The 27368-nt window shown below is 50.1% G+C and overlaps 1 protein-coding gene and 1 non-coding gene across 31 annotated transcripts in view; both read left to right on the top strand.

The window, feature by feature from the left end:
• Positions 1–27368, top strand: part of SPTAN1 (spectrin alpha, non-erythrocytic 1) — a 61654-nt gene that overhangs the window by 18894 nt on the left and 15392 nt on the right. For 6 of the 30 annotated variants that reach the window (XR_014081327.1, XM_081586917.1, XM_081586913.1 and 3 more), the window contains exons 5-38: positions 170–316; positions 1681–1814; positions 1969–2113; positions 2196–2350; positions 3048–3183; positions 4569–4670; positions 5547–5684; positions 6181–6291; positions 6983–7060; positions 7169–7324; positions 7537–7741; positions 8246–8427; positions 8765–9008; positions 9199–9321; positions 9958–10175; positions 10902–10994; positions 11593–11727; positions 12819–12967; positions 14047–14106; positions 15219–15417; positions 16814–16918; positions 17352–17375; positions 17914–17949; positions 20026–20073; positions 20796–20887; positions 21191–21335; positions 21431–21612; positions 22143–22242; positions 22367–22564; positions 22668–22814; positions 24185–24288; positions 24394–24556; positions 26558–26689; positions 26939–27076. Coding sequence is in view for 25 of the 30 variants with exons in the window: in XM_081586917.1 (XP_081443043.1) it covers positions 170–316; positions 1681–1814; positions 1969–2113; positions 2196–2350; positions 3048–3183; positions 4569–4670; positions 5547–5684; positions 6181–6291; positions 6983–7060; positions 7169–7324; positions 7537–7741; positions 8246–8427; positions 8765–9008; positions 9199–9321; positions 9958–10175; positions 10902–10994; positions 11593–11727; positions 12819–12967; positions 14047–14106; positions 15219–15417; positions 16814–16918; positions 17352–17375; positions 17914–17949; positions 20026–20073; positions 20796–20887; positions 21191–21335; positions 21431–21612; positions 22143–22242; positions 22367–22564; positions 22668–22814; positions 24185–24288; positions 24394–24556; positions 26558–26689; positions 26939–27076 (4524 nt within the window). In the remaining 5 variants the exon portion in view is untranslated. Of the gene's footprint in view, positions 1–169; positions 317–1680; positions 1815–1968; positions 2114–2195; positions 2351–3047; positions 3184–4568; positions 4671–5546; positions 5685–6180; positions 6292–6982; positions 7061–7168; positions 7325–7536; positions 7742–8245; positions 8428–8764; positions 9009–9198; positions 9322–9957; positions 10176–10901; positions 10995–11592; positions 11728–12818; positions 12968–14046; positions 14107–15218; positions 15418–16813; positions 16936–17351; positions 17376–17913; positions 17950–20025; positions 20074–20758; positions 20888–21190; positions 21336–21430; positions 21613–22142; positions 22243–22366; positions 22565–22667; positions 22815–24184; positions 24289–24393; positions 24557–24932; positions 24948–26557; positions 26690–26938; positions 27077–27368 lie in introns of all 30 variants that reach the window. The other 24 variants (XR_014081328.1, XR_014081329.1, XM_081586929.1 and 21 more) reach the window with 7 other exon arrangements.
• TRNAE-UUC (transfer RNA glutamic acid (anticodon UUC)) lies at positions 21700–21772 on the top strand. Its single transcript has one exon. It is a non-coding gene; the product is annotated as a tRNA-Glu (tRNA).

The raw sequence follows: 27368 nt of genomic DNA, 5'->3' as shown, positions 1-27368 counted from the left end.
AGGAAAATGCCATGACCCTGACCTCCTAACTAGGAGAGGAGCACACAGTAAACTGCGCGTCCCCTGAAGCGGCTGCAGCGCCTCTGGCATCCGTTTCATGATGGGTTTTGGGAGCCGCTGTGCCCAAGTGTGTCTTGGTGACTCTGGCTCTGCTGTGGTCCCCAAACAGGAAGCCATTGTGACGTCTGAGGAGCTGGGCCAGGACCTGGAGCACGTGGAGGTGTTACAGAAGAAATTCGAAGAGTTTCAGACAGACATGGCTGCCCACGAAGAGAGAGTCAATGAAGTGAACCAGTTCGCTGCCAAGCTCATTCAGGTAAATGGGAAAGTGCTGTGTGTTCTCATAGCAGCATTATGTTAACTGCCTTTACATTAACATTAATGTGATACAACTTCATTAATTTTTCCAGAAGGAAAATTTTGATTAGGTGCCTGATTTCTAGGGGAACAGGTTTTGATAAAGCATGTCTGAGTCCTGTTTAGATCTCAGTAAGGGAGCAGTGCTGCGCACTCCTACATTAGAAAACACTTTTCAACTTGTGGCTGTGGGCAGGAAGGGCAGAGTTTATTTGATCTCTTTCCTCCGCCCACTTTCAGGTAGGGCTTGGTGAAACTTTTATGGGCTGTTGAAGTCAGGAGTCAGGGTTTCTCAGACTAGGGTGTGGTGGCGAAAGCTGCAGAGGGTTGGCAGGCGTCCACCATCACCTCAATGCTCTTCTCTTCCTCCTTGAGTCAGAGCTTCCCTGGACTCCTGGGAGCGGGGGAGCCCTGTGATGAAAGAAGGCTCTGATGGGAGCTCTGCAGCCAGAGGGGAGTGGGACCACCTGTTGCTGTTGCTTTATCCTCGCCCGCCCTGCAGGGCTCCAGAGATGTCCAGTACAGTGACCTCGGGAGTTTTTGCTTTGGAGAAAACCTGATTTGGGGGGATGGGGGTGCAAACTTTAAACCTGTAGATCCTTCAGGAGTGGCACTTGTTTCCTCTTGGCACAGTGATGAAAGGAGAACCAGCATTCCTCAAACGTAATCTCACCTTACACATGACAGAGGAGCCGCCCCCTGGGATCCTGGGCCATCCTCAGGTCGTGCTGAGGAGAGCAGGCAGGTCAAGGCCCAGGTCCCACAGGGATCCCGTGGCCCAGGAGTGCTTCGCCTTGTCACTTTACCTGTTGTTTTATTTAAACAAGACAAAATGTGGTTAGTGAGGAAGGAGACTTTGAAAGGAGTGTCTCTAGTTTGGAGACTTTGAAAGGAGTGTCTCCAGTCTGGAGTTGGGAACAGATCTGAAAGCCACGAGTCTGGGCAGGCATGCTTCTCAGTAGCCTCATGATGCCGGACACCCTGAACTTGGAGCAGACGGCCGAGCAGTCATTCATGAGGCGCCCACACAGGTGCCGCTGCAGGGTGTCAGTGCAGGGGCTGCTACAGATGTCCAGAACCGCTCTGGAGACGCACCACATGGCTCCTGGGCTCAGACAAGGGCTAGCCCCTTTCTGTAGTTTCTATAGAACAAGAAGTGAAGCTCCTGTGGAAGGAGCTTCCCTCCATTCCGCACAAAAAGCCAGTGATTCTTCAGAACAGTCAGATTTGCTGAGGCAGATGCATCAGGGAGCCAAGGCCAGGTGAGCAGTGATGGGGCCGCAGACGCGGGTCTGAGTGTCCTGTCTCCCCTTCCTGGCCCAGGAGCAGCACCCCGAGGAGGAGCTGATCAAGACGAAGCAGGATGAGGTGAATGCAGCCTGGCAGCGGCTGAAGGGCCTGGCTCTCCAGCGGCAGGGGAAGCTGTTCGGGGCAGCTGAGGTCCAACGCTTTAACAGGTACCAAGCCAAGGGGGCTTGCAGAAATGGGATCTCCCGGCCAGGTGTGGTGAAGGCCACGGGGAGTTGGAGAAGGTGTGGGGCTGACTGGGTCTTGGTCCCATGCCCGGATGGACATCGTAGCTGCAGACTAACGGGTGCCTCTGTGTTGTAGGGATGTGGACGAGACCATCAGTTGGATTAAGGAGAAGGAACAGTTAATGGCCTCTGATGACTTTGGCCGGGACCTGGCCAGCGTCCAGGCTCTGCTGCGGAAACATGAGGGTTTGGAGAGAGATCTTGCTGCCTTGGAGGACAAGGTGGGTTTGGAAGGCACCTGATTCTATGAGTGAGTTACTCGCCAGGATCGGGAGAGCAGCCCTGACGAGCGTGTGTCTCCAGGTCAAAGCCCTGTGTGCCGAGGCTGACCGCCTGCAGCAGTCCCACCCTCTGAGCGCCACCCAGATCCAGGTGAAGCGAGAAGAGTTGATCACCAACTGGGAGCAGATCCGCACCCTGGCTGCGGAGAGACACGCACGTCTCAACGATTCCTACAGGTAGAAGCCCTCCTCCAGGGCCCCACAGCCTGTACCGTGAAGCTTTTGTTTTAGAGTTGAGAGGAGGTCAGAATTGATGGTTGGTTCTCTTTAACAAGGAGAACTTGTTACAGCTTTGGTATAGCTTCATAGCTTTCCTTTAGTAAGAAGATGCAGAAGACTTTCTCTTCCTGTGTTTGTTATATATTTCCTTGTATATTAATGTATTTCTGTACTTAGAGACTTGACAACTTTGTAGTGTTTGCATATACATGCACAATATTGATAACTTTATAAATGTCTTTTTTCCAGCCTATATCACTTTGTTAGAACCAATATAAGTGGAAATAACTATTAGCAATAAGTATTTAGCAATCTGAGCATCATGTAAAATATTCTGTTAAAATTGAGTAAATCATGGATTGAAAGGGAAAGAGTATTTCTTACTAGTAACTAGGAGTTGAACTTGGGAATGACAAGGAAGTTGAACTTAAGGGAGAAGCTCAGGGAGTTATAGTGATGGACAGAGCCTAAATTTTGAAGGATTGATTTCAGTCGTTTTTTGCTAGTCTAGATTGGAAGAGTCCTCCCTTTCTCAGGGCTGGAGTCTGTATGGCTTGTTAGACTCTTGAGGACATAGAATTCGGAGCTCTGGTGTAGCGTCTTCCACCTGGGGCCTCCCCTGGAGACCTCTGCTGATGGACCTTTGGTTTCCCAGGCTTCAGCGCTTCCTTGCCGACTTCCGAGACCTCACCAGCTGGGTCACTGAGATGAAAGCCCTCATCAATGCAGATGAACTTGCCAACGATGTGGCCGGAGCCGAAGCCCTGCTGGATAGGCATCAGGAGCACAAGGTAGGGTTTCCAGGATCTTCCAGAAGTAAAGCCATGAGCTTACAGTGCATGGCTGTAGCGCTGTCACTTCCATCCGGGGGTGGCTGAAACCGTGCTCACAGGTAGCTCTCACCATGGGGATTGGGGCTGGTTTTGCCTTTGGAGTCTTGCTTTTTCTTCTTCTAATAGATGGTTAAATGACTTACATATCAGGAGAGTAACCATGATTCATAAAAACAAAGGGCCAAGCTCTAGCAGGGTGGAGATGCTGCTGTTTTGCATATGTATCCTGTGCCATCTTAAAAAATCTTTAAATGCTGAACTTCATGGTTGGTTTGAGTAAATCTAAATCTCATAATCTAGTCTTTCTCCAAAGTATGTCCATGGGAAATTAGTTTTATGAGATCTTAACAGGCTTTATACCTTAAGAAGAGGGTTTTCTGTGGCTAAGTAATTTTGGAAAACATTGTTAAGGTTTAAAGAATTATTACTATAAATCTTCTGAGGTGCTAGAAATAAAAAAATCAATATACGAAAGGCAGACAGCCTCCTCTGGACTAGCAACAGTTAAAAGCATTATTTTTAAAAATGCTAATTATCGCATGAGAAAATATAAAGTACTTGGGAATCTAACAAAAGTTGTGTAAGACATCTGTGGAGAAAGCTGTACAGTTTTGAGGAAAGGGGAGAAACAGAATAAAGGGATGGGCATGGATGGAATGATTGCTTGTAAAGGTGCAAATTCTCCCCAAGATATATACAGTCAGTGCAGTTCCAGGCAGAAGCCCAAAGGCCTTTGTTTCTGAAATGAAACATGCTGATTTTAAAATAAATTTGGAAGGGGTTTCCCTGGTGGTTCAGTGGCTAAGATTCTACACTCCCAATGCAGGGGGCCTGTGTTCAATCCCTGGTCAGGGAACTAGATCCTACATGCCACAGCTAAGAGTACACATGCCACAACTAAGACCCGGTAGAGCCACGTAAATAAATAAATGTGAAAGTAATTTAATTTGGAAGAAAAGAAAATTAAAACCAGCTGAGACAATTATGAAGAACAGGGGGAGGACTCTTCTACCAGGTTTTATAAAATCATAAATTTATCTGGCACAAGGAGACCCAGAATAGACCAATGGAACAGAAGATGATGGAGAGCTCGGGCCCTGTAGATAGGTGGACACTTGATGGTTTGACAGATGGCATGAAAAGCCAGTAGGAAGCAGACTTCTTAGTAAGCGATGCCCTCTGGTTTGGTGACCTGGGCTGATACTAGCAAACCTGGTGTTATCTTTGGTTTGTTCTTCATTCCAGATGTGATATTCCTGATTTGAATGGTTATACAAAATTCAACAACTTACTCTTTGTTACAAAGTGCTGGACGTAAATTGTCCTTTTTTTTTCCCCATTAGGGTGAGATTGACGCTCATGAAGATAGCTTTAAGTCTGCAGATGAGTCTGGACAGGCCCTGCTTGCAGCTGGTCACTACGCCTCGGATGAAGTGAGGGAGAAGGTATGAGGGGAGAAAGGGTCTTTTACTAGAAGTCTCTGGAAGCTGTTGTCCATCCTTAAATATCCAGATGTTGCATTCACCACAGTGTCAGAGAAAACTTACGCAGGTGATTCCGGCTGGAAGTTAAGGAGCAGCAAACACCTCCAGAGATTTAAAAAGAAGATGCATGGTGATTGACTAGAGAAAGTTCCATTTGTGTGGGCCACATGCAACACATTTCCTACTTAAAGGGGACATTGCAGGGAGCTGAGTCCTTCATTAGTAGTTGGAGTCGAGAGGAAACATTCTTATTAAATTATGTGTATATAATTCCAAAGTTTCAAAGTATCTTTGTAAAGATGCCTGAGACACAGTAGATAATGATTTTTATGTTTTTAATACTGTATAGACCAGGAAGAGACATTTTAAAAGACATACTTTATTGTCATTAACTTTATAGCCTTAAAATTAAGTGTAGGGCATTGATGGATCTAGTCAGTGTGTTCTGAGGAGAACCCACTCAGTTGCTGTCTCTCACCTAAGAGCCTTGCTCCTCCTATGCTGCCTCTCTTTTATATAGTTGCCCTTTTTCTTCCACCCGAGGTTTACTTATTGTGTCTACCTAACATTATATGTGATAATATGGCAATAAATTATTAATAATTCTAGGTTCATCAAACAAGGCCAACTCTTAGGTTTAGCATGACTATGCAAACCCTCAGGATCTTTGATTTTTGTGTGTGTGTGTTTGACTTGGCTGACACGTGCAAGTGAATGTTATCCTTCTTGTGCAAGTCAGAACCAAGGCCTGAAGGTTAGCAGAGGACTAGAAATGCCGGGAGCCTCTGTATCTGACGTCCCCTGCCCTCTCCTGTCCCCACCCCCCCACCCCCCTAGCTGACCATCCTGTCCGAGGAGCGGGCCGCGCTGCTGGAGCTCTGGGAGCTGCGACGGCAGCAGTACGAGCAGTGCATGGACCTGCAGCTCTTCTACCGCGACACGGAGCAGGTGGACAACTGGATGAGCAAGCAGGAGGTGAGTGGGGTAGGGAGCCGGGCCACCTGGGCCATGCTGCTCAGCTGGCCCGTTCTGTGCGGGTTCAGTTCTGTGTCACATGGAGGGAGGGGTTGCTGGCTTCCATGGGCCCTGCCAGCACCATTCCTGTTGCTGAGACTGAAGGGCCCTCAGGAAAGACCCAGTTTTTCAGAGGATTGTGATGGTGTAAAGTTTTTTGTTAGATTTTCTTTTTCCTTAGAACTTTGCATTTGGCATGATCGAAATCTACTAGAGGCGATGAAAGCTATTGGAGCGAAGTTTCAGTAGAGGGTGGAACGAGGCTTTCATGCTCTTGCTGGATTGGTTTTAAGTGAATCTGGAAGGAGCTCTGGCTTCCAGGGGAGACCTGAGAGTTTCATGGCCATAGTTTCTCTTTCCTTCCTTTCTGTATTTTGGCCTCAGCAGCCTTTGCTTTCCAGCCCTGAGAGGGGAAGGGCGTCAGACATTATGTCATCACTGTGTTTCCTCCTGTAAGGCGTTCCTGTTGAACGAAGACCTGGGCGATTCCTTGGATAGCGTGGAAGCACTTCTCAAGAAGCATGAAGACTTTGAGAAGTCCCTCAGCGCCCAGGAGGAGAAGATCACAGTAAGACACCTTCCTGGCATCTGTGCCATCACATGATCCTTAGCGTCACCAGAGGTCTCTTGTTCTGAGAGGCTCCCAAGCAGAGTCAGAGAAGTCTCTGGGTGCTTACACCCTCGCAAGGGTGATCCACCACCTTGCTGGAGACACAGCACAACTTCTAGAATGAAATTGTTCTCTTGATGTAAACCTCCAGGTTGAGATTTCCTCCCTGTTAAAGTACTAACTAAAGTAGTTAAGAGCTAATGTAAGAGGGTTTTTTCCCCATTGAGCAGTGATCTTGGAAGTAGGAATTGAGGACTTACAGTGGTTACGACACTCCGCTTCCACTGCAGGTGATATGGGTTCAATTCCTGGTCAGGGAACTAAGATCTACATGCTATGTGGTTCAGCCAAAAAAAAAAAAGAATCAAGAATTGAAAGGCTGTTAACCTGTGTCCAACGCCATCAGATCCTGCCCTGACGTTAACTGCAGCCAGTGTCTGCAGTCCTGAGTGAAGTTAGCGTTACACTGAGCCATCTGATTAAGGACATTAAGTAAAAACTCAGAAGTTAAGGGATGAAGGTTGTCATAGCAAACCTGAGTGAAGTCCTTGACCTGGTCTAGAGTGTTTTGTGCCGTGTTCTGCACTCCCCTCTGGGGGCTGAGCTGTGACGAGCCCTCACTAGTGACGAACCCTCTTCTTCCTCCTAGGCCTTAGATGAGTTTGCTACCAAGCTGATTCAGAACAACCACTACGCAATGGAAGACGTGGCCACCCGCCGAGACGCGGTGAGCGCACAACTTCCTCACTAGTCTCCTTTCCATCCGTGGGTGTCCCTCCTGAGGCAGGGCAGCTAGGGGTGAGAGTGGAGACTCACAGGGGGCCTTGCCTTCCAGCTGCTGAGCCGCCGCAACGCCCTGCATGAGAGAGCCATGTACCGCCGTGCCCAGCTCGCAGATTCCTTCCACCTGCAGCAGTTTTTCCGTGATTCTGATGAGCTCAAGAGTTGGGTCAACGAGAAGATGAAAACCGCCACAGATGAAGCTTATAAAGTAAGATCCTGTCGGCAGTGCCATGTAGCCCTTGCTCAGTAAGCCAGACACCATGCTCACGGATAAATGTAGCTAAAGAAAGAGGTTGAAAATTTCAAAACACTATTGGATATAAGCTGGTGGTTTCATACGTCCCCTGTGAAGATACGTGTGAGTGTAGTGCAGCGTAACTTGCTGTCCTCAGGTTCGAGAGAGAACCTCTTTCTTGGCAGGACCCATCCAACCTACAAGGGAAAGTGCAGAAGCACCAGGCCTTTGAGGCTGAGCTCTCGGCAAACCAGAGCCGTATCGACGCCCTGGAGAAAGCTGGGCAGAAGCTGATCGATGTTGACCACTATGCCAAGGACGAGGTGGCGGCTCGGATGAATGAGGTCATCAGTCTGTGGAAGAAGCTGCTGGAGGCGACAGAGCTGAAAGGTGAGGGGAGGCGTGCACGGGGTTGTGGTAGGAGGTTTGGAGAGTTAAATGCTTATCCCTGGTTCCCTGGTTTAGGTACTTGGGCCACCTAGGCAAGCTGTACCAGGTGACTGGGCTCTGGGGCTCACTTCCTGAGGGAGTCAGCTGCGTGGGTGCCTAATGATGTGCAGGGTTGGCAGATGTGATTGTGTGTACTGGCCGGTGCGAGAGTCTGAGAGAGGAGGGGCTGATTTGATCAGTGGGCCTGGTTGGCTGGGGCCTCGTCACTGGAAGAGGTCAGCTGTGAGCCGAGAGCACCTAACCATTTGTCAGCACTTATCACATGGGGGTCATTCCAGCTCCGCATCTGGAAGGCAGAGCTGAGCTTGCAGTTTTCCTTCACCTTGTGACAGAGGTGAAGCCGTAAATGAAACCCTGCCCCGTCATGGTCTTTCCGAGGTGCTGCTGTTTATGAGCAGCACTGGCAGAAGGGTGATACAGACTCAACTGTGCCTCCTTGACCAGGCATAAAGCTCCGTGAGGCTAACCAGCAGCAACAGTTCAATCGCAACGTTGAGGACATCGAGCTGTGGCTGTACGAAGTGGAAGGTCATCTGGCCTCAGACGACTACGGCAAAGACCTCACCAACGTCCAGAACCTCCAGAAGAAGCACGCCCTGCTGGAGGCTGATGTGGCAGCACACCAGGTACGGGATGTGGGGCCGTGGGCACGGAAGCAAGAGGGGCCGGTCAGCCAAGGCCAGTCGGTTCGTGGGGGATGAAGTGTGTCGATGCCTTAGAGAATCGTGGATGCACCACTTGCTTCTGTTCAGGTTGGCCTGCCTGCCCTTGGAGCTTCCTGGGAGCCCAAAATGGGGAAAGGACGGCTGGAAGCATACTCCAGGGTGTGGGGAAACAACTGTGTGTATTTTCTCAGTGTGTGAGCAGACCACACCTGAAGTAATAATGTCAGCCAAGAAACGTCCAGAACATCCTTGGGCAGCCCCAGGCCAAGCTTTCAAGGCTCTGTCCTCCCGTCTCCAGGATCGCATCGATGGCATCACTATCCAGGCCCGCCAGTTCCAGGATGCGGGCCACTTTGACGCTGAAAACATCAAGAAGAAGCAGGAGGCCTTGGTAGCTCGCTACGAGGCACTCAAGGAGCCCATGGTTGCCCGGAAGCAGAAACTGGCTGATTCCCTGCGGTTGCAGCAGCTCTTCCGTGACGTCGAGGATGAGGAGACCTGGATTCGGGAGAAAGAACCCATTGCCGCCTCCACCAACAGAGGTCAGCCTGCCTCCGTCAGATGGAAGTCCAGTTAGGAAAGGGCCTACCCTTACAGCAGGAGGGGGACCCATGTCCGAATGAGCAAAGTCAAGTTTCAGTTGAACTGGGTTTTTAAGTGAAACCATGGGGAAAGCTGAAAGTGACGGGGTTGACTTTTCTCTCGATGACTCGGGAGTGGTTCCTTTTTCAGGCAAAGATTTAATTGGAGTCCAAAACCTGCTGAAGAAACACCAAGCCCTACAAGCAGAGATTGCTGGCCACGAGCCCCGCATCAAAGCCGTCACACAGAAGGGGAACGCCATGGTGGAGGAGGGTGAGTGTCGTCGGGACGTGGCTTTGTTCTCATTCCTCGTGGCGCTCGGTGAGTGCATGGACCCGAGTCAGGCTGGGATAGGGGGTGAAGACTGTCCCCCCATCTCCTGACTGTGACCCTGAGTAGTCCATAACCTTTCTAAGCCTGAACTACCCCCTGCCAGCTTCTCAACTTCTCCCACAGTTGAGAAGATTAAATGAGGTAAGATACTGAGGAGCCTGAGACAGTGCCCGGCACTCATGAGTCTCCATGAAGGAGGGTCGGAGGGGGCTGTTGGTTTTATTGTTTATTTCTGATGACATCACTAGTGCCAACTAGGGCCATCTGCTTCTTAGAATCTAGATAGACATCGTGGTCTGAGGAGATCCGTTAAAGGGTTGGAACCTGCTGCTAAGTCGCTTCAGTCGTGTCCGACTCTGTGCGACCCCATAGATGGCAGCCCACCAGGCTCTGCCATCCCTGGGATTCTCCAGGCAAGAACACTGGAGTGTTCTTGGAACCTGGGCCTCATATAAAACTGGGAACATGAAGGGACCTGGCTCCCTGGACATGGTGTTGGCAGGGGCTGTGAGCGCTCAGAGAATCTTGTTTGTCCCCATGTTTCTCATTGTCCTCCCTCCCCTGCCCGCCCTCCAGGCCATTTTGCTGCTGAGGATGTGAAGGCCAAGCTCCACGAGCTGAACCAGAAGTGGGAGTCACTGAAGTCCAAGGCCTCCCAGCGGCGGCAGGACCTGGAGGACTCGCTGCAGGCCCAGCAGTACTTCGCCGACGCCAACGAGGCTGAGTCCTGGATGCGGGAGAAGGAGCCCATCGTGGGCAGCACCGACTACGGGAAAGATGAGGACTCGGCCGAGGTGATGCATAATGGGGGTGCCAGGCTCGGGCTGGGGCCGGTTAGGAGAACGACCATGTGGGCAAGGTGCAGTCTCATGGCTTTGAAGGTGTTTCAGCATCTCTTTCCACTTTGTGATAATTCTGTTATGCTTACTGAAGAAAGAAGGCAGCCTTGGCCTTTCACTGATAGCCGTGAACATGTCTCCATTCTTATTTCATTTTTCCTGCATACATATGTGTATATACGCACAATTTTTCATTAGTCATCTTTTTTGAATGGAACTCGTAAATTTTGTTCGTAAAGGTCTAGGTGTAGCCGTGTGCCTGCCTTTTCTTGTCTGTCTTCACATAAACCGTCATGAGCTGAATGTTGACCCAACCTGATAGGATTTGGAGAAGTAGAAAGCGTGGAGGGTGGTGGGGAGGGGGTTCCTGGAGGAGGGCGGCATGTGCCCAGCTGCCACTTAACAAGAGTGTTCATTTCTCAGAATGAGTGGTGGATCACTGTATGTGTGATGATGTTCTTTATGACCCGTCATCTCTTTCAAGGGTCGTGTAATTAAGTATGGATGAAAATATAATAGAAATCATGATGTTTTCTCCACATTAAGTGTTTATCAAAGGGAGAGAGAGTGATCAAGTCACTGGGTAGCTAAACAGATTTCAGAGGCAGACGGCCTGTTGGGGAGGCAGGGGGGCAGCTCTGGCTCCTTGCTCAGGGTCGCTGTGTGTGACTTGGATTTCAGGCTCTGCTAAAGAAGCACGAGGCTTTGATGTCGGATCTCAGCGCCTATGGCAGCAGCATCCAGGCCCTGCGAGAGCAGGCCCAGTCGTGCCGGGTAAGCGAGGCGTTCCCTGTCAGCAACTGCAAGATCCCAGGGGTTGAGTGGGGGCCAGGGAGCAGGGAAGCCAAAAGACCCAGATGCTGACAGCAGGTGGCATGGTCATAGGTGACGTTCTTTTATTTATGTATTTTTAGCTGTGTTGGATCTTCACTGCTTCATGGGCTTTCTCCAGTTGCAGAAAGCAGGGGCTACTCTTCATTGTGGTGCACAGGCTCTAGGACGTGTGGGCTCTGTAGTTGGGGTTCCCAGGCTCTAGATCCCAGGCTCAACAGTTGAGTGCATAGGCTTAGTTTTTCCAAGGCATGTGGGATCTTCCAGGACCAGAGATCAAACCTGTGTCTCCTGCATTGGCAGGCAGATTCTTAACCACTGACCCACCAGGGAAGCCCCCATGGGTGACTTTCCTGTGACCTTAAAGGTCACAGACAGCTGAGCTTCCTGAATCAGATCTTCTTGGTAGCTTCAGAGAAGAACTGTCACCAGTATATGTTTGGTGAATGTGGGTCTCCTGCTGAGATTGGGATCTGCAGTGGCTGAGACGGCACTCCAGAGACCTCCCATAACTGTGTTTGCCCTTCCTTTGGATTTTTAGCAACAAGTGGCCCCCATGGATGACGAGACTGGGAAGGAGCTGGTCTTGGCGCTTTATGACTATCAGGAGAAGAGTCCCCGAGAGGTCACCATGAAGAAAGGAGACATCCTCACCTTACTCAACAGCACCAACAAGGCAAGCACAGAGGATGACCGGGGGTTGGTTTCCACGTGTTGAGTGTCTTGGGAGCGTGTCTTTCCAGGTTGAGACTGGTTTAAAACTTGAAGTTACTAGAGTTTCCAGGTCAGTATCTCATGTCATGTGGGTTTGCTGTTTTGCTTGTGATTGAGATGACCAGTCTGTTTCCATAAATACCTGAGAGCTAGGGTAGTGACTCTCACTCTCAAGGAGAGCTTTTTCATCATGGACCACTTCCAAGTGGAATTTTTTTCTCTTTTGAGCCAAAGTCTGCTTCTCTGTCACTGGTACCTGTTGATTCTAGACTGTAGGGCTGCAGCAGAGGGTTGAAGACAGACGCCAGCGTCACCCTGTAGGCTCCGCCTTCTCATCTTCTCCAAGTTCAGTGCTGCCTGGTTCATCAGTCTTTCTTCCTTAACACGTTCTAATTGACCGTGGCCTTGGAATGAGGCCATGAGCCTCCACGTGTCATCTGACGAGCCCCCCAAGATCCTTCCCCCTGTCTTGGTGTAGGCTGCAGAAGTGTTAGGCACCTCCTCTTCCCACCCCCTCGGCTCACCTGGTCGTGGGACTTTGAGGAAACCCTGGCCGGTGTTGTTCTGCTGACTCTAAACTGAAATTAACTGCCTGGTCTGACGCTGGTTTACTCAAGAGCAGCCTCGTGCAGCAGAAGCTGCGGTGATGGCAGACTGTGTGTCCGTGTTGGCCCCACAGAAGCCACTAGTCACAGGTGATCACGAGGGGCTTCAGAGGTGCCAGAGCAGCTGAGGTTTTATTTAATTTCCCGAAGTGTGGCTCAAGGCTGCCATGTTAGCACAGTTCTGGGGCATCTGCACAAAGAGAAGGTGGCCTTCCTGCTCCAGTGAAGTCATGGCTGCCTTGCTTACGACCCTACCCACACGCGGCAGGTCACAAGGGGACTGAAATTCCCATCTTCACACCAGGTGACTTCGGCACCGTCACAGGGCCCTCATACCATGACTAGAGCTCTTCTTCATGTGTGCACGTGTGTGTGCCCGGGCCTCCTTGGGTTCTCCCTCTGTCAGGGGAGGAATTTGCCATGAAGAGAGTCTCTTTTTTCCCCGTAGGACTGGTGGAAAGTGGAAGTGAACGACCGGCAGGGCTTCGTGCCGGCCGCCTACGTGAAGAAGCTGGACCCCGCGCAGTCGGCCTCCCGGGAGAACCTCCTGGAGGAGCAGGGCAGCATTGCGCTGCGGCAGGAGCAGATCGACAACCAGTAAGGGCCTCATGGGCGGTGGCGGAGGGCCGGCGGAGGTCTGCGTCGTACGGGGCCGAGGTGGACGCAGCCCTGAGCTGAGGCTTCAGGGCAAGCGCTGTCCTGGCGCCCATCTGCGCTCAAAGGTGTACTCTTCCTCCTGTCCCCACGGCATAGCTCACCCACACGGCTCCCATCCCAGGAACCTGCGATCCCTGACCCATCCCTTTTTTTTCCTTTGGTTTGCTGTTTTCCCTGCATTTGCCAGTTGCTTTTCCTAAACAATGTTTGCTAATTATCACCATCTGGATCTTTGTTCTCCAGTTCAGGAGGTGCTCTCTGAAATGGGGTTTTTAGCTCTTCCACACCCCTTGAGCTCTGTCCCCTGCAAAAGGCCACATAGAATGTGTTTCTCTACCATGGTTTTGTGCTCTGAGAGTGGAGTGTATTTTTTAGGAAACAGCTCTGCCCTCTTTCCTATGGCTAAGCTCCCTTAAAGACCTGTGTCCCTCTTTTAGGGCACATCTTACACCACTAGTGGGATCTAAAGCTCTGGACACCTGGGAGATAGCCAGGAAGTACACGCTGACAAGAGGTTGGAATGGTAGAACTTTTTTGAGCCTGTTGATCCCTGAAGAGGTCAGTTTTTGTACACTTACCAATCAATGCTTTCTGTTACTGCTAAGAATGAGAGGTTTTGGCCTGGATCATAAACATGAGAGCAAAAAAGTGGACCAGATACCTGACTCCAGTTGCGTGTCAGCCCTCAGGAAAACCTCTTCCTCAGGGCGGTCACTGTACCCCTGGCCTGGCTCTGTGAACCAACCAGTGTCTCTAGCCCAGGAACGTTTACTGCCTTAAGCATGGCAGACAGGAAAACAAAGGTGAACTAACCCTCTCGTGTCATTGGATTTGATTTTCCTGCTCTTTCCTTACTGTGACTTCACTCCCGGCCTAGCCCACTTCCAAGAGCTCTCGAATGACTCCGTCATTTCCCCCTTGAAGCGTCCACCATCCCGGCCCCTGTCGGAGCCGCTGCCTCCCACCCCGTGGATTAACCCACTAATCCATGCATGCTTTTGCTGTGCCCCCCTGTGCAGGACGCGCGTAACTAAGGAGGCCGGCAGCGTGTCTCTGCGTATGAAACAGGTGGAAGAACTGTGAGTAGGCCGGAAGCCCTGCCGAGCACCATCCGCCGCCCCTGTCCATCCTCCCTCTCCTGCTTCTCTTGAAGGCGCTCGCTGGTCGAGGAAGGCGAGGTGGCGGGAGGGCCCGTCTCCGGCAGCAGCTTTGGCTCACGAGGGAAGGGGTTCGGGTGAAGCTGTGTCAGCTGTGGCCGCTTCTCTCGTTGGTGCTTCTGTGCAGCCGTGCGTTCAGAGCCTGGTCAGTTTGCCTGCTGTTGGCTTTCGTGCTGGACTAGCCACTGTCAGCAGACTGGGCGGCCGGTACCCTAGTGCTCCTCTGTTGGCAGGAAACCAAATGCAGCTTAAAGTCTCTGATTCTTGGTAACGCGTTCCTGTTTTATTTCACTTTTGGAAACTTAGATTCTATTCTAGATCTTTTTTTAACTTTCAACTCAGTTGTATTAAGTTTGCTATTTTCACATCTGCAAGGATACCAGGAGTTCAGCCTTCTGTATTTTGGTTCCTAAGGGTTCGAGTGTTGTTGGATTCTTCATAAGAAACCCTCAGCTAACGAAATGTGCTTTATGTGATTTCTCCTTCCAAAGTGGCCAAAACTTCCTGAGAAATAAGTATATTAACATTGGAAACAGTAGGAATTCCCTACTGTTCTGGAGATACTAACATCCTGAATGAGGCTATTGTAAAGCTCAGTGTACCTTCCCCCACCACTTGGGGGCTGCTGGCAGAATCATACGACAGGAGAACAGGCCCTCTGTATACACCATGCCCAGCAAATCCACCTCTCATCAGGCAGCTGTAGTCGCATGGAACCTGTGTTGTGCTGAACGCTTGGTTTTGGTTGTTTGTGGTTGTCATGTTGTCAGTGCACACGTGGCCCCGGGGGTGAGTGTGCCAGGCCGCCCCCACCACCCCATTGTGAACAGTGCAGTGTGTGCTTGTCCCAGAGGCTGTCCGTGGGTCCTCGGGGCCTGCATCTTCACCTGCTGTCTGATAACTCTGCCACCAGGGCATCATCCTTACCAACACACAGCCTTGGACCACCTCTCAGAGATGCTGGTGGTCTGCCTCCATAGGAAGCTAACCGACCTCCCCTCCCTCCCTCTTGTCACCCTCTTGAATTACTTTAGGTACCATTCTCTGCTGGAACTGGGAGAGAAGCGTAAAGGCATGTTGGAGAAGAGCTGTAAGAAGTTCATGTTGTTCCGTGAAGCAAACGAGCTACAGCAGTGGATCAATGAGAAAGAAGCGGCCCTGACGAGTGAGGAGGTCGGTGCGGACTTGGAGCAGGTTGAAGTGCTGCAGAAGAAGTTTGATGACTTCCAGAAGGTACGGGAGGTCTTGCAACTGAGTGGAAAATTGTTCAAAGATTTGGATCTCTTGACATTTGACTGTGGATTTCTGGAATGAAAATTACAGAGATTATATTCCTCTGTCTCTGTAGCCATTTTTAAACAAGTTTAATCATAAGTTTTCTTGCACCAGTTTAGTTCTGAGAAGACATCAATACGTGCAGTTTTCTCTACATGTTGTTTTAAGAACTTTCCTAATCTCTCATACAAACGTGTAAAAGTAGTTTTTCTAGGTAGGATTAAATTCACATAACATTGGGCTTCTCTAGTGGCTCAGTTGGTAAAGAATGTGCCTGTAACACAGGAGACCCGGCTTCAATCTCTGGGTTGGGAAGATCCCGTGGAGAAGGGAATGACTACCCACTCCAGTATTCTTTCTTGGAGAATCCCATGGGCAGAGGAGCCTGGCGGGCTACAGACCATAGAGTCGCAAAGAGGCAGACGTGACTGAGCGACTTTTACTTTCACGTAGCGTACAGTTAACTGTTTTAAAGGGTATAGTTCAGAAGCATTTGGTTCACTCACAGTGTTCTGTTACCATCACTTTTCTCTATTTCCAAAACATCATCACTTCGAAAGGAGACCACAGACCCATAAAGCAGCCTCTCTTTACCTGCCTCCCCTACTCCACACCAGCACCTGGCAAACACCAAGCTGCTTTTTGTCTCTGGATGTATGTATCCTGGACATTTCATATAAATGGAATCACATATTATGTTACTTTCTGACTAAGGGCTTCACAGAGGGTTTTGAAAGTCTTGTCATTGTAGATGGATCAGTGATCTTTTAGTGTTTATTGGCTAATGCTCCGTGGTGTGCATATATACACACCACATCTTGTGTATCCATTCCTCCAATTTAAAAATACTCTTGTGGGACTTCCCTGGCCAGCCAGTGGTTAAGACTGTGCTTCCAGTACAGGGGCTATGGGTTTGATCCCTGGTCAGCAATGTTCCAGATGCCTGCGTACTGTGGCCAAGAAACACATATATATTCTTATGACCAATTCATTTGGGTTGGGGGGTGCCTCTCTCCTGTAATGGCAAGCTTTAAAATTTCATCACATTTTTAACATGCGTCCTCTCCCCCACAAAGGAAGTTTTTAAAAAAATCTCCAACCAGAATAGTTTTTCATTAACTACAGTTAGTTTAGTAAATAAGAAACAGGCTATTTCCAGTGCCTTGTGGTTTTCTTCCTCGATAGCTGCAAGCAGGATTTTCTGATTTAGGTCACTGTCAAGAAGTAGAAAAACTATTTACAGGTTATCCGTTGGACAGAAATTTGTGGATTCAGGCCATAGTTCATGAGTATCTGTGGTCCTCTTTTGGATTGCTGTTGTGAGTTCTAGTTACATTGTCTTTTTTCTTTGAAGGATCTCAAGGCCAATGAGTCACGGCTGAAGGACATTAACAAGGTGGCTGAAGACCTGGAGTCGGAAGGTCTGATGGCGGAGGAGGTGCAGGCCGTGCAGCAGCAGGTGGGGGTCTGGCTCCTGTGTGCAGCCTGCTCGGGAGCAGCTTGGCTCCCCCCTTGGCCTGTGTTGTAGCGCAGCTCGCGTGTTCCGTAGTGCACAGTGCGGCCTGGGTGCAGGTTCTCCGTGTGACCTGCACAGTCCTGTTTACTTTCAACGGGAGGGAAAAACAGTTCTCCTTCTTAGGCCCCTTAAGTATCATGGCAGTTGTTGAATCTTTCTTTAGGCCTTAACTGGTAATAAATTCATGCAGTTCCTTAAATAAATGAAAGGTTCTGTGTAGAAACACTTAGTTACCCTGTAGACTTGAATAGTTCCTCTGGCCAGTCACGTTGCCCGTCTCTCTGTAATCTCTCTTGCGCCTCCAGTTTGACTTGACAGTGGTAGGTGTTACTGATGTTTTCTCTGATAACGTGACTGTTTTCTTCTCTGCTTGTAGGAGGTGTATGGCGCGATGCCCAGGGTAAGTGTCAGGTGCCCCATGTACAACTTGAACTTGAGGATTAACTCTTGGGAAGAGGATACAGTCAAGAGCCCCATAAAGATTTCTGTTCTTAAACCTAGAGAGATGCATTTTGTCTCTAAAAGCCTGTGGAAAAGAAATAAGTTTATTTCTGTTTGTCATTCTCCAAAAACCAAAAAGTTTTTCTAGGAAACTTTTGCTACAGCAATTACTTAGGTTTGTTTATCCATTTTCAAAGAACCCTTTAAGAATGATATAAAGAGAAGCTGGAAATTTTATTAAATTTCCTCATTCTCTCCATTTCTCCTACTGTATTTTTTTTTTTAAAAAAAAGAGACTTTTTTGCTCCCGTTGGATTGCTTCATTTTCCTCAGCCAGCCCCGCAGTTTGCTGCCAGCCAGTGATAAGTTCTGACTCACAGTGGGGAACGCTATTCTGATTCCTCTGAACGTCCCATCATTCAGAGGAAAAGCTGGTGTGGCTTTGTTTTGTGCTCAGTTTCTTGGCTGCCTAAACTCCTCCCTTCTTCTTTGAATAGGATGAATCTGATTCCAAGACAGCCTCCCCATGGAAGGTAAGAGTTTCTTTACAAATTGTTAATTCCAAAGGTTTTCCAGGACCGGAAATGCTTCGTGTCCTTTTCTGGTGTGCCTGTTTCTGAGTAGTTAGGCTTGTTTGAGCCTGTAGTCATTTCTGGCCTTGTGTGGTCTGGTCTCTTTCTGACCCTGGTGTTAATATTCTTTGAATCTGTCATGTCTTGAAATGTGATGCTAATAACACAGAAGCAGCATGTCTTCCTGCAGATGCACAGCACAGGTTCAGCTAGGGGTCGAGCTTGTCACACACTGTCTCTGCCGGAGTGTACAGTTGGCCATCCGTATTTGGCTTCAACCAACCACCAATTGAAAATGCTGGCATTCGATCCACGGTTGGTTGAATCCAAGGATTCAGAACCTGAGCATACAGGGTACCAGCTCTGAGGGTCTTGAGCATCCATGGATTTTAGTACCTCGGAGGGTCCTGGGACCCTTCCCCATTAGGTACCAAGGATATGGGTACCTAATGCACTTTGACTGCACTTTGCAGAGGTCACACTGCATAGTGAGACATGGTCCCACCAGTAGGACTGCAGCCCAAAAGGAAATGACAGGAAGATGAAAAGGGGAGAAGACTTTCTTCTCAACATCCGCCTGACCACTTTCTCCTGGTGCCTGAGAAAGGCTTGATGGAAAGTCCACGTCCTGAGGAGAGATGTTTACTAGCTGCAGTAGACGTTGTTCCACAGAGACTGGGATGGGGCTCAGCCGGGGTGGACATAACTGACCAGCAGGACCAGGGAGCTTTCTCATGTGTAGTGCTTACAGCCATGATTATGGAACTAGCTGCTCAGTGCCAGTTGGAGCATCTTTCCTCCTGACTCAGCTCTTCAGGAATATGTCCCTTAAGCTGGAAAAAGCAGGTTTCTTCATGAAATCATACCTTCCTAAAATATAAAGAAAGCATAAAAACATAAAAACAGGCTGTCAAACCAGTCCCTAGTTTGGTACTTCCCAGCCCTGTCACCTGGCCTGTCGTGGGGACCTAGGTTGAAAGGGATTTGTTTCTTTGGCCTCCTTATCTTTCCAGGCTCTGACCATTCGCTTATTAAATAGACTGCAAATTGCTTGGAAAGATGCATGTTTCCTTTTATTCTGCTTTCTCCTTACTTCTCTGTCTTAATTTCCTTATATAACAAAGTTTAATCGTTGGTGTCATGAATGGGCAGCATCCTCACCTGACATCTGGCAGTTTGCCACAGTTTTTTTGGTAACGTATTTTTTCAGAAATACATGTCTGATGACTTGATAAACACCAGTACTTCCTGTTTCTGAAAAGAATGGAAAACAATGGGTGTCTGCTTTCTGACCCCTGTACACACCCACACTGGTTGAAAATATCACCTGGGTGTGTCCCTGGAACATTCGAGGAGCCTGACTTCCCTACACACACGCTCGGCTCCTCCTTTTAGTTACATACTTAAGGATTACAGGCCTCACGTGCCTGCCAAGTAGGGTCTGTTTCTGATTAAACCAGGTTGGCTTTGAGAGCCCAAGGGGCACTTGATATTTAAAAGTGACATTGATGAGGGGAAGCTAATTCATCAATGTCTTTTCTTTCTCATCCTGTAATGTTGTTTCCCTTAGTTCAAGGGGCCACTGTTAGAAGGAGCAACAGTCCAATAACCATAAATAGAAATGAAATTATTGGTGCACTTGAGTGTTTAAATGATCTCAGCTGCCAGCATTTCTTCTATTGAGTGTGTTTTCTGGACTCTTCTCCTGTGGTAGGGACAAGAAAAAGACACCAGTCAGTAGTCTTTGAGCCTCTTTTTTTCTGTCCAGTCAGCTGTCTTAATTGTGGTTTTCACTGTTCTTTCACTCTTCATGTAAAATCAATCATTGAGTTGGATGTGATTGTGCACTTGGGTTTCTGCCTGACTTTCTCCTCGTTGGTACTTTCTTGCTGCTCTGTTCAGGAATTTGACAGTATCCTTTTACAATCATTTGGTGGACAATTGGGCCCTAATTAATAATAGCACTTGCATCTCAGATTTCTCTTGTGATCAGCAGACACGTGATTAGTTTGCTTTTCTGCTTCCCTCCCCACATAGTCTGCTCGCCTGATGGTTCACACCGTGGCCACCTTTAATTCCATCAAGGTAAGACACCAGGGCAGCTTCCCTGGTCCTCCTTGGTCTCCTTCCTCATGTCCTGCTCCTGTCTTCAGCAATGCTCTTGTCCTCACGAGTTGTGTGAGCTGTAGCGATTTTCACTCTTCTGGCTCCAAGGGTATCCTGGTCACTGTTACTCTCTCTGTGTCGCAGGAGCCGTGACCGGCTCACCCAGTCCTGCTGGTGCCTCCGGGAGGGCTGGGAGCTGCGGGGAGCATGTTACCCGGAAGGCAGGGAAGGCCCTTCCTGACTCCTTTGTGTGCCCCAGGCCGGTTTGTCTTTTGACGATGAGGTCCTGCAGCCACGCTGTGCTCCGGTTGCTCCCCACCGGTGGTGCAGCCAAGATCAGTCCAGGGCGGCAGACTTGGGACTCTGTCCACTCGACGGGTGTTCAGAAGCTGATTCTGTGAGGCAGGCACCAGGCTAGGCGCTGAGATGAGGACAGATCAGTCTCCTCTCTTCTGCCGCTTCCACGGCCATTCCAAGCTGGGTGCTGGTGGAGTGTTTGTACCGTGGGGTCTGGCGAGCTGTGGCCAGATCTGACTTTCTAGACTTTGGCTATTGTGGTGTGCTCACCAATTGAACTGGGAAGGTCGGAACCAGGAAGTCCTTGGTGCCCCAGGCTTTCCTTTCTCGTGAAGCCACCGGGCCTCTGGTTCTGCCCTTTTCCCAGAGTCAGGTGTGGGCTGACACCTCGTGTCCTCCGGCAGGAGCTCAACGAGCGCTGGCGGTCCCTGCAGCAGCTGGCCGAGGAGCGGAGCCAACTCCTGGGCAGCGCCCACGAAGTGCAGCGGTTCCACAGGTGAGGGGTGGCTCCATGGGCAGGAGTGATCCTGCGGCAGTGAGGTGTGGGCTCCACAGGTGAGGGGCAGCCCATGCTGGCAGGGGGAGGAGCCAGTGACGATCAAGTTCACCTCGGCTGGATCTTGTCCGTGCTGGTGCTCTGGCACTTGGTGGATGCTCAGTCAGTACTGCCGAGCGGGTGGATGTGTGCTCCGTGCTGTTAGAGCAGTCAGTGGGCCGCTGACACATGCCAGTGAAACACACCAGGGTCAAGGCAGCCATACTCAGCATTCATGAATGTGCACGTGCGTCTTACCTACAGAGATGCTGACGAAACCAAAGAGTGGATTGAAGAGAAGAACCAGGCTCTAAACACAGACAACTATGGCCACGACCTGGCCAGTGTCCAGGCCCTGCAGCGCAAGCACGAGGGCTTCGAGAGGGACCTTGCGGCCCTTGGCGACAAGGTGAGAGGAGGCAGACGGATGCAGAGCCAGCTTCCCTCGATTCTGCAGGAGGCCACACTCCCTCCTTCCCCACCTCTCACCACTTTCTTCCCCAGGTGAACTCGCTCGGGGAGACAGCCGAGCGCCTGATCCAGTCCCACCCCGAGTCGGCAGAGGACCTGCAGGAGAAGTGCACCGAGCTGAACCAGGCATGGAGCAGCCTGGGCAAGCGTGCCGACCAGCGCAAGGCCAAGCTAGGCGACTCCCACGACCTGCAGCGCTTCCTCAGTGACTTCCGGTGAGAAGCAGGCTTGGGCCAGAGGCCTTTCTAGCTGGATGCAATGCATGCGTAGGCCGAACATGTCTCAGGTTTGATCCTGGGAATTCCTTGGTGGTCCAGTGGTTAGGACCTGGTGCTTTCACTGCTGAGGGTCCAGGTTCAATTCCTGGTCAGGGAACTGAGATCCTGGAAGCCGCACAATGTGGCCAGAAAAGAAAAAAGGTTTCATCCTAAAGAAAGGCATTTGTATTTGAAGCTGTAGGAGACTTTACCGCAGCTACCGTCTCTGTTAGCTCCTGTTATTCTGTAGACTGAAAGATCTTATATACCTGGTTGTTCTTCCTCTGAGGGATTCTTGATTTTTTTAAGTTATTAATTCAGTAAGACAAGAGGCTTTGAAATACTTTACTCGGAGCTCTAGCCCCATTCAATAGATTAATCCCAAATAACTTTCTGAGACAAGACTTAGGGAGTCCTCTCTTTTCCTGGGCAGAAGGCTCGCTTGCCAGGGAATGTAACAGCCATTCCTCTGTGGCTCTGGTTTCCAGGGACCTCATGTCTTGGATCAATGGAATCCGAGGTCTGGTGTCCTCAGACGAGCTAGCCAAGGATGTCACCGGAGCTGAGGCCCTGCTGGAGCGACACCAGGTGAGTCGGCCTGCTGAGCAACACATATGTGGTGACCCTGCCAGGCCAGGAGGACTTTTGTGGTTGACGTGAGAGTGGGCAGCTCCTCCTGCCAGTTACCTAATCCCTCCCCTCCTCTTGGCAGGAACACCGGACAGAAATTGATGCCAGAGCTGGCACTTTCCAGGCATTCGAGCAGTTTGGACAGCAGCTGTTGGCTCATGGGCACTATGCCAGCCCCGAGATCAAGGAGAAACTCGACGTTCTAGACCAGGAGCGCGCAGACCTGGAGAAGGCCTGGGTCCAGCGCAGGATGATGCTGGATCAGTGCCTTGAATTGCAGGTACCTGCGCTGGATGGTAGCTTCCTGTTTGCCATAGGGTTTCAGACCAGGTGTTTTGTGCGAGAGGCCCCTTGTCTCCTCACCTCCGTCTCCCCTTCTTTAGCTGTTCCATCGGGACTGCGAGCAGGCCGAGAACTGGATGGCTGCCCGGGAGGCCTTCCTGAACACAGAAGACAAAGGGGACTCACTAGACAGCGTGGAGGCTCTGATCAAAAAACACGAGGACTTTGACAAAGCAATTAATGTCCAGGTAGGGGCTTCCCCAGTGGCTCAGCGGTAAAGAACCCACCTGCCATGCAGGAGACTTGTTTGACCCCTGGGTCGGGAAGATCCTCCAGAGGAGGAAATGGCAACCCATGCAGTATTCTCGTCTGGAAAATCCCATGGACAGAGGGGTCTGGTGGGCTACAGTCCGTGGGGTCATAAAGAGTCGGATATGACTGACCAACTAAACAAGAGCAACAAGGCCTTTGTACCTTAGATCCTGAATCTGGGTTTTCCCAGATGGATGTCTTCTCTCTCTGTTGGCATATTCTCCTTTCCCACTCTCAGTGATTAGAACAAAAGATAGTTTCTGTTTGTTTAACTCAGCTGGAGAGCTTTGGCAACTTCCTCGAATTAGAATACTTGGTGGTGGGAATTCCCTCCTGGCGCAGTGGATAGGAATCTGCCCCTGAATGCAGAGGAGGACGTGGGTTCACTCCCTGGTCTGGAAGATTCTTCACGCTGTGGAGCAGCTAAGCCCGCGAGTTGCAATTACTGAGCCTATGGCCTGTGTGCCACAGCTACCGAAGCCCGAGCACCTAGAGTCCTGTGCTCCGCAACAAGAGAAGTGACTGCAATGAGAAGCCCACACACAACTAGAGAAAACCCACATGCAGCAACAAAGATCCAGCACAACCAAAATAAATGAATAAAGTACTTGGTGTTGACTACACAGGAAGCAGTGTAGTCCCCCCTGGGTCCTGTGCAGTAGAAAAAGTGACATACATAAATAGTTTTCTTAAACTTTACATATAGATTCTGGCATTTTTAAGGTTTTGATAACAGATGCCACGGGGGAAATTTTTATAGTGAAAGGGAAGGAAAACAAATTTATGGATAGGTAAGTGCATACATGAACCAGAAAGTTGCAAGTCTTTGGCTTATAAACTGTTTTGTTGAAAATCTGACAATCTTTTTCTGTGAAGCCTAAGTTGTTTTGGCCACTCCTTGAGTCATGTAGGATCTTAGTTCCCCTACCAGGGGTTGAACCTGTGCCCTCTACATTGGAAGCAGAGAGTCTTAACCACTGGACCACCCGGAAATTAATTCCCTATGAATCCTAATTTCCCTTCTCCAGTGGACTATGTTTCATATGTGATGAAGCCTCGTTTCATTTGTGATGTCTGCTGGTGTTCAAACCCTGGCCCCACCCCAGCGTGACCTGGCACCTTCTTGAGTTAAACTCTACTCTAATAATGATTGAAATCAAGCGTTCCTCTGGCTTTTTACACTCCTGCTTCTAAAGTGTCAGTGTATTCTGATCCTGTCACCAGCTAGTCACCCAAAATAACCGTTCTCTTCTCGGACCTGCAGTTATCTTGCCCGCCCTGACCTCACGATTCTCTTTGCCAACAGGAGGAGAAGATTGCCGCCCTGCAGTCCTTTGCTGACCAGCTCATTGCTGGCGGCCACTATGCCAAAGGCGACATCTCCAGCCGGCGCAATGAGGTTCTGGACAGGTGGGTGGTCGGTGCACCTGACGGGTCCTGCAGCACTTGTGTGAGAGCCCTGGCCTAACTACCTCCGTGGGGTGCTCACCTTTGCTCTCGGTTCCACCTTCTAAGGTGGCGCCGTCTAAAAGCTCAGATGATTGAGAAGAGGTCAAAGCTGGGAGAATCGCAGACTCTCCAGCAATTCAGCCGGGATGTGGACGAGATTGAAGCTTGGATCAGTGAAAAATTACAGACCGCAAGTGATGAATCATACAAGGACCCCACCAACATCCAGGTGAGCTGAACTCATGAGCTGTGTGTCTCCGAAGTAGCCTGTGCTCCTGAGTAGCTCTTGCTAAAAATAAGGCATCTTTAGAAGGGGGAGGTGTCTCTAGGTACCTCCTCCTACCCACAGTGATGCCAAGAAAAAATGTTTTAGCAAGTGAACCGGTGGGAAGACCTGTCCTAAATGATGAGAGCCAGTTAAGCTGCTTCCATCACTTGACGCTGCTGAGGCTGTGCCTGCATTAGAGCCTGTAGAAAAGGCCCCCTTACAATTGCTGTTTCCAAATGCTGACCTTCCCAGGGGAAGTATGACAGTTTCTGTTGAATAGGTGATACTGTGTAATCACATCAGTGTACTGAATTCTTGTTTTAATCTGTTTTTGTAGCTTTCCAAGCTGCTGGTAAGTTACCTTTTCTTTAAAAGTTTTAGTTAAATGAGTTCCAGTGTCTGTGCTCTTGTGTATATAGATTCTCATGATCGTGGTCACAGTCTGCTGGTGTCTTCCTCATCCGTGCTTTTTGTTTCTAATCATCCATCACACTCCATCCAAGTGTCCCTGCGGGATGTGGCTTTCTCTGTTGTAATTAGCCTGGGCCCTTCCCTTTCTCTGCTCCCTCCCCACTCCCGGCTCATCACTTAGGCAGGTTCTGTACAGTGTTTGATTTGGGGGGCAGTAGTGAACTACTTTCTTTCCAAAGATGCACTGCTTTTAAAAAACAAAATTACTTTTTTCTGCGTAAGTTTGGGCTCTTCGTGCTGTGGACTCGGGGTTCTTGGTGGACGGGGGCAGGGCCGGCGGGGAGAGTTTCATTGCCCACATGCTTTTGTCCAGAAGTGCTGGTCACTGGGGAGGGACCGCGAGAGGTCCGCAGAGTAGCAGGTGATAACGCTTCCAAGTCTACAAGAAGCCTGGGGTGAGAGGTTAAGATCAAAGTGGACATCACCCAAGGGGCATTGAAAGACTTTATAGTCAAGATGTAGCTTAGAAGTGGCTTAAATGGATGGGAATTGAGCCAAAGAGCAATCAGGAAAAGAGGGGACCTGGGCTCTTGTCAGGGTGTGTGGGCCTCTGAGACCCTTTTTGTTCTGTAGTTGGGCTCGAGTGTCAGAGTACGTGGCCAGGACGCTTTATGTTGGCACTGCGTTTCACCAGCCATGTGCCTCCATCTTTTGACAGTTGCTGCCCCTGAAATGAAACATTTGATGCAGAATCCTTCCCCAGTTGTACTGCTTTTTTCCTTTTAGTTCTTTTCCCTCTGGATAACATCCTCGCCCGAGGCCCTGCATTTCTCACCCAGAGCTGTCCCACAGCTGCGTCCTGTTGCTTGTCTCCTGTGGTGCCCCCACAGCTTGTATCTCGTCGGGGTTTTCAGTTCCCCATCAGGCCCCAGCCCTCTCTTCTAGCAAAATGAAGTTCTTAGCCACAGTCAAGCCTGGATTTTGACAAATCCAGGAGTTTTGAGTGATGAACACTGCCGAAAGGAGAAGCCGGGGAAGCCCAGTTCTGCAGCAGCTGCAGGCTTCTCTGGATGGTGGGGCAGGCTTACCCTCGTATACCTGGTGTCATGGGGACTGCCGCGCTAGGTGGTGAGAGAGGCTAGAGGTGTTATTCCTTAGAGCTTCTGTCCCCTAAGGAGGAAGCCGTGCGTAGAAATTGACACACTGGTAGATTCAGAGCTATAATTGGCCATTGCCACTTCCTGCAAAAGTGTTAGAAAGTGTCTGCTTGTAGAATATCACTCCAATTCAGGAGTTGACTCAGTTCACCTGCTCCTGAGCTGGTACCTTTCCTTTCTCTGGGCCCAGACTGTCTCTGAACTCCCGCCAGACTGACTCCAGAAGCATTTCTCACAGATTCTGTGACTGCCTTATAGGAAAGTGTTGACGCCTGCCCCTAGTTCTCTAAGTTCACTACCGCTCCCTTCTGAGAACCCCTTATCCCTGAAAAGACATTGCCTTGCAGGACCTGGTTTTGAAAGGTGGTTGGGGGGGTGTTTTTGGTGTTTTCAGAGCAAGCATCAGAAGCACCAGGCCTTCGAGGCAGAACTGCACGCCAATGCGGACCGGATCCGCGGGGTCATCGACATGGGCAACTCCCTCATTGACCGTGGGGCCTGCGCCGGCAGCGAGGATGCCGTCAAGGTACGGTCCCCGTCTCCCCTCCTCCTGGCCCAGAAAGAAGAGGGGCTGGACTTCACTGTCAGCATTAGAGTCCACTTGATGGTGACCCTGAAACAGTCTTAGGAAAATACCCAGATTTCTGGCTGTGCTGCTGATGGGGGTGCTAGTGAGAGCAGCGCCTGCGAGCCTCTTCATTGACCTTGCTGAGGGCTTCCCGAGAGGGCGCTAGCCGTGGGGCTGCCCGTCTGACGGCTTGCTTCTCTCGCCTAGGCCCGGCTGGCCGCCTTAGCTGACCAGTGGCAGTTCCTGGTGCAGAAGTCGGCTGAGAAGAGCCAGAAGCTGAAAGAAGCCAACAAGCAGCAGAACTTCAACACCGGCATCAAGGACTTCGATTTCTGGCTCTCTGAGGTGATGCTGGGCACCCTTCCCCCAGGGGGTTCTGAGGTGATGCCGGGCACCCTTCCCCCAGGGGGTTCTGAGGTGATGCCGGGACTCCCTTCCCCTAGGGGGTTCCATGAACAGGCAGGGCTCTCCCCGACGTCTCCTTTAACAGGAACCTTCCTCGTCAGGTGTGAGCTGTGTGCTCCGGGGAGTTTCTAAGCAGAGGGAAGGAATGTGTAGAGAAGAGAGAGCTTATCTGTGTGGGATGTGAATCACTTGTCTCCACAGGGACTACAAATAGGAGAAGGTGGTAGGGTCT

The sequence above is a fragment of the Giraffa tippelskirchi genome, chromosome 4, assembly GCF_054371585.1.
Source record: "Giraffa tippelskirchi isolate mGirTip1 chromosome 4, T2T-mGirTip1v1.2.pri, whole genome shotgun sequence".
NCBI lineage: Eukaryota > Metazoa > Chordata > Mammalia > Artiodactyla > Giraffidae > Giraffa > Giraffa tippelskirchi.
Note: the sequence above shows the minus strand (reverse complement) of the source record. Positions and strands in the feature narration are given on the sequence as shown.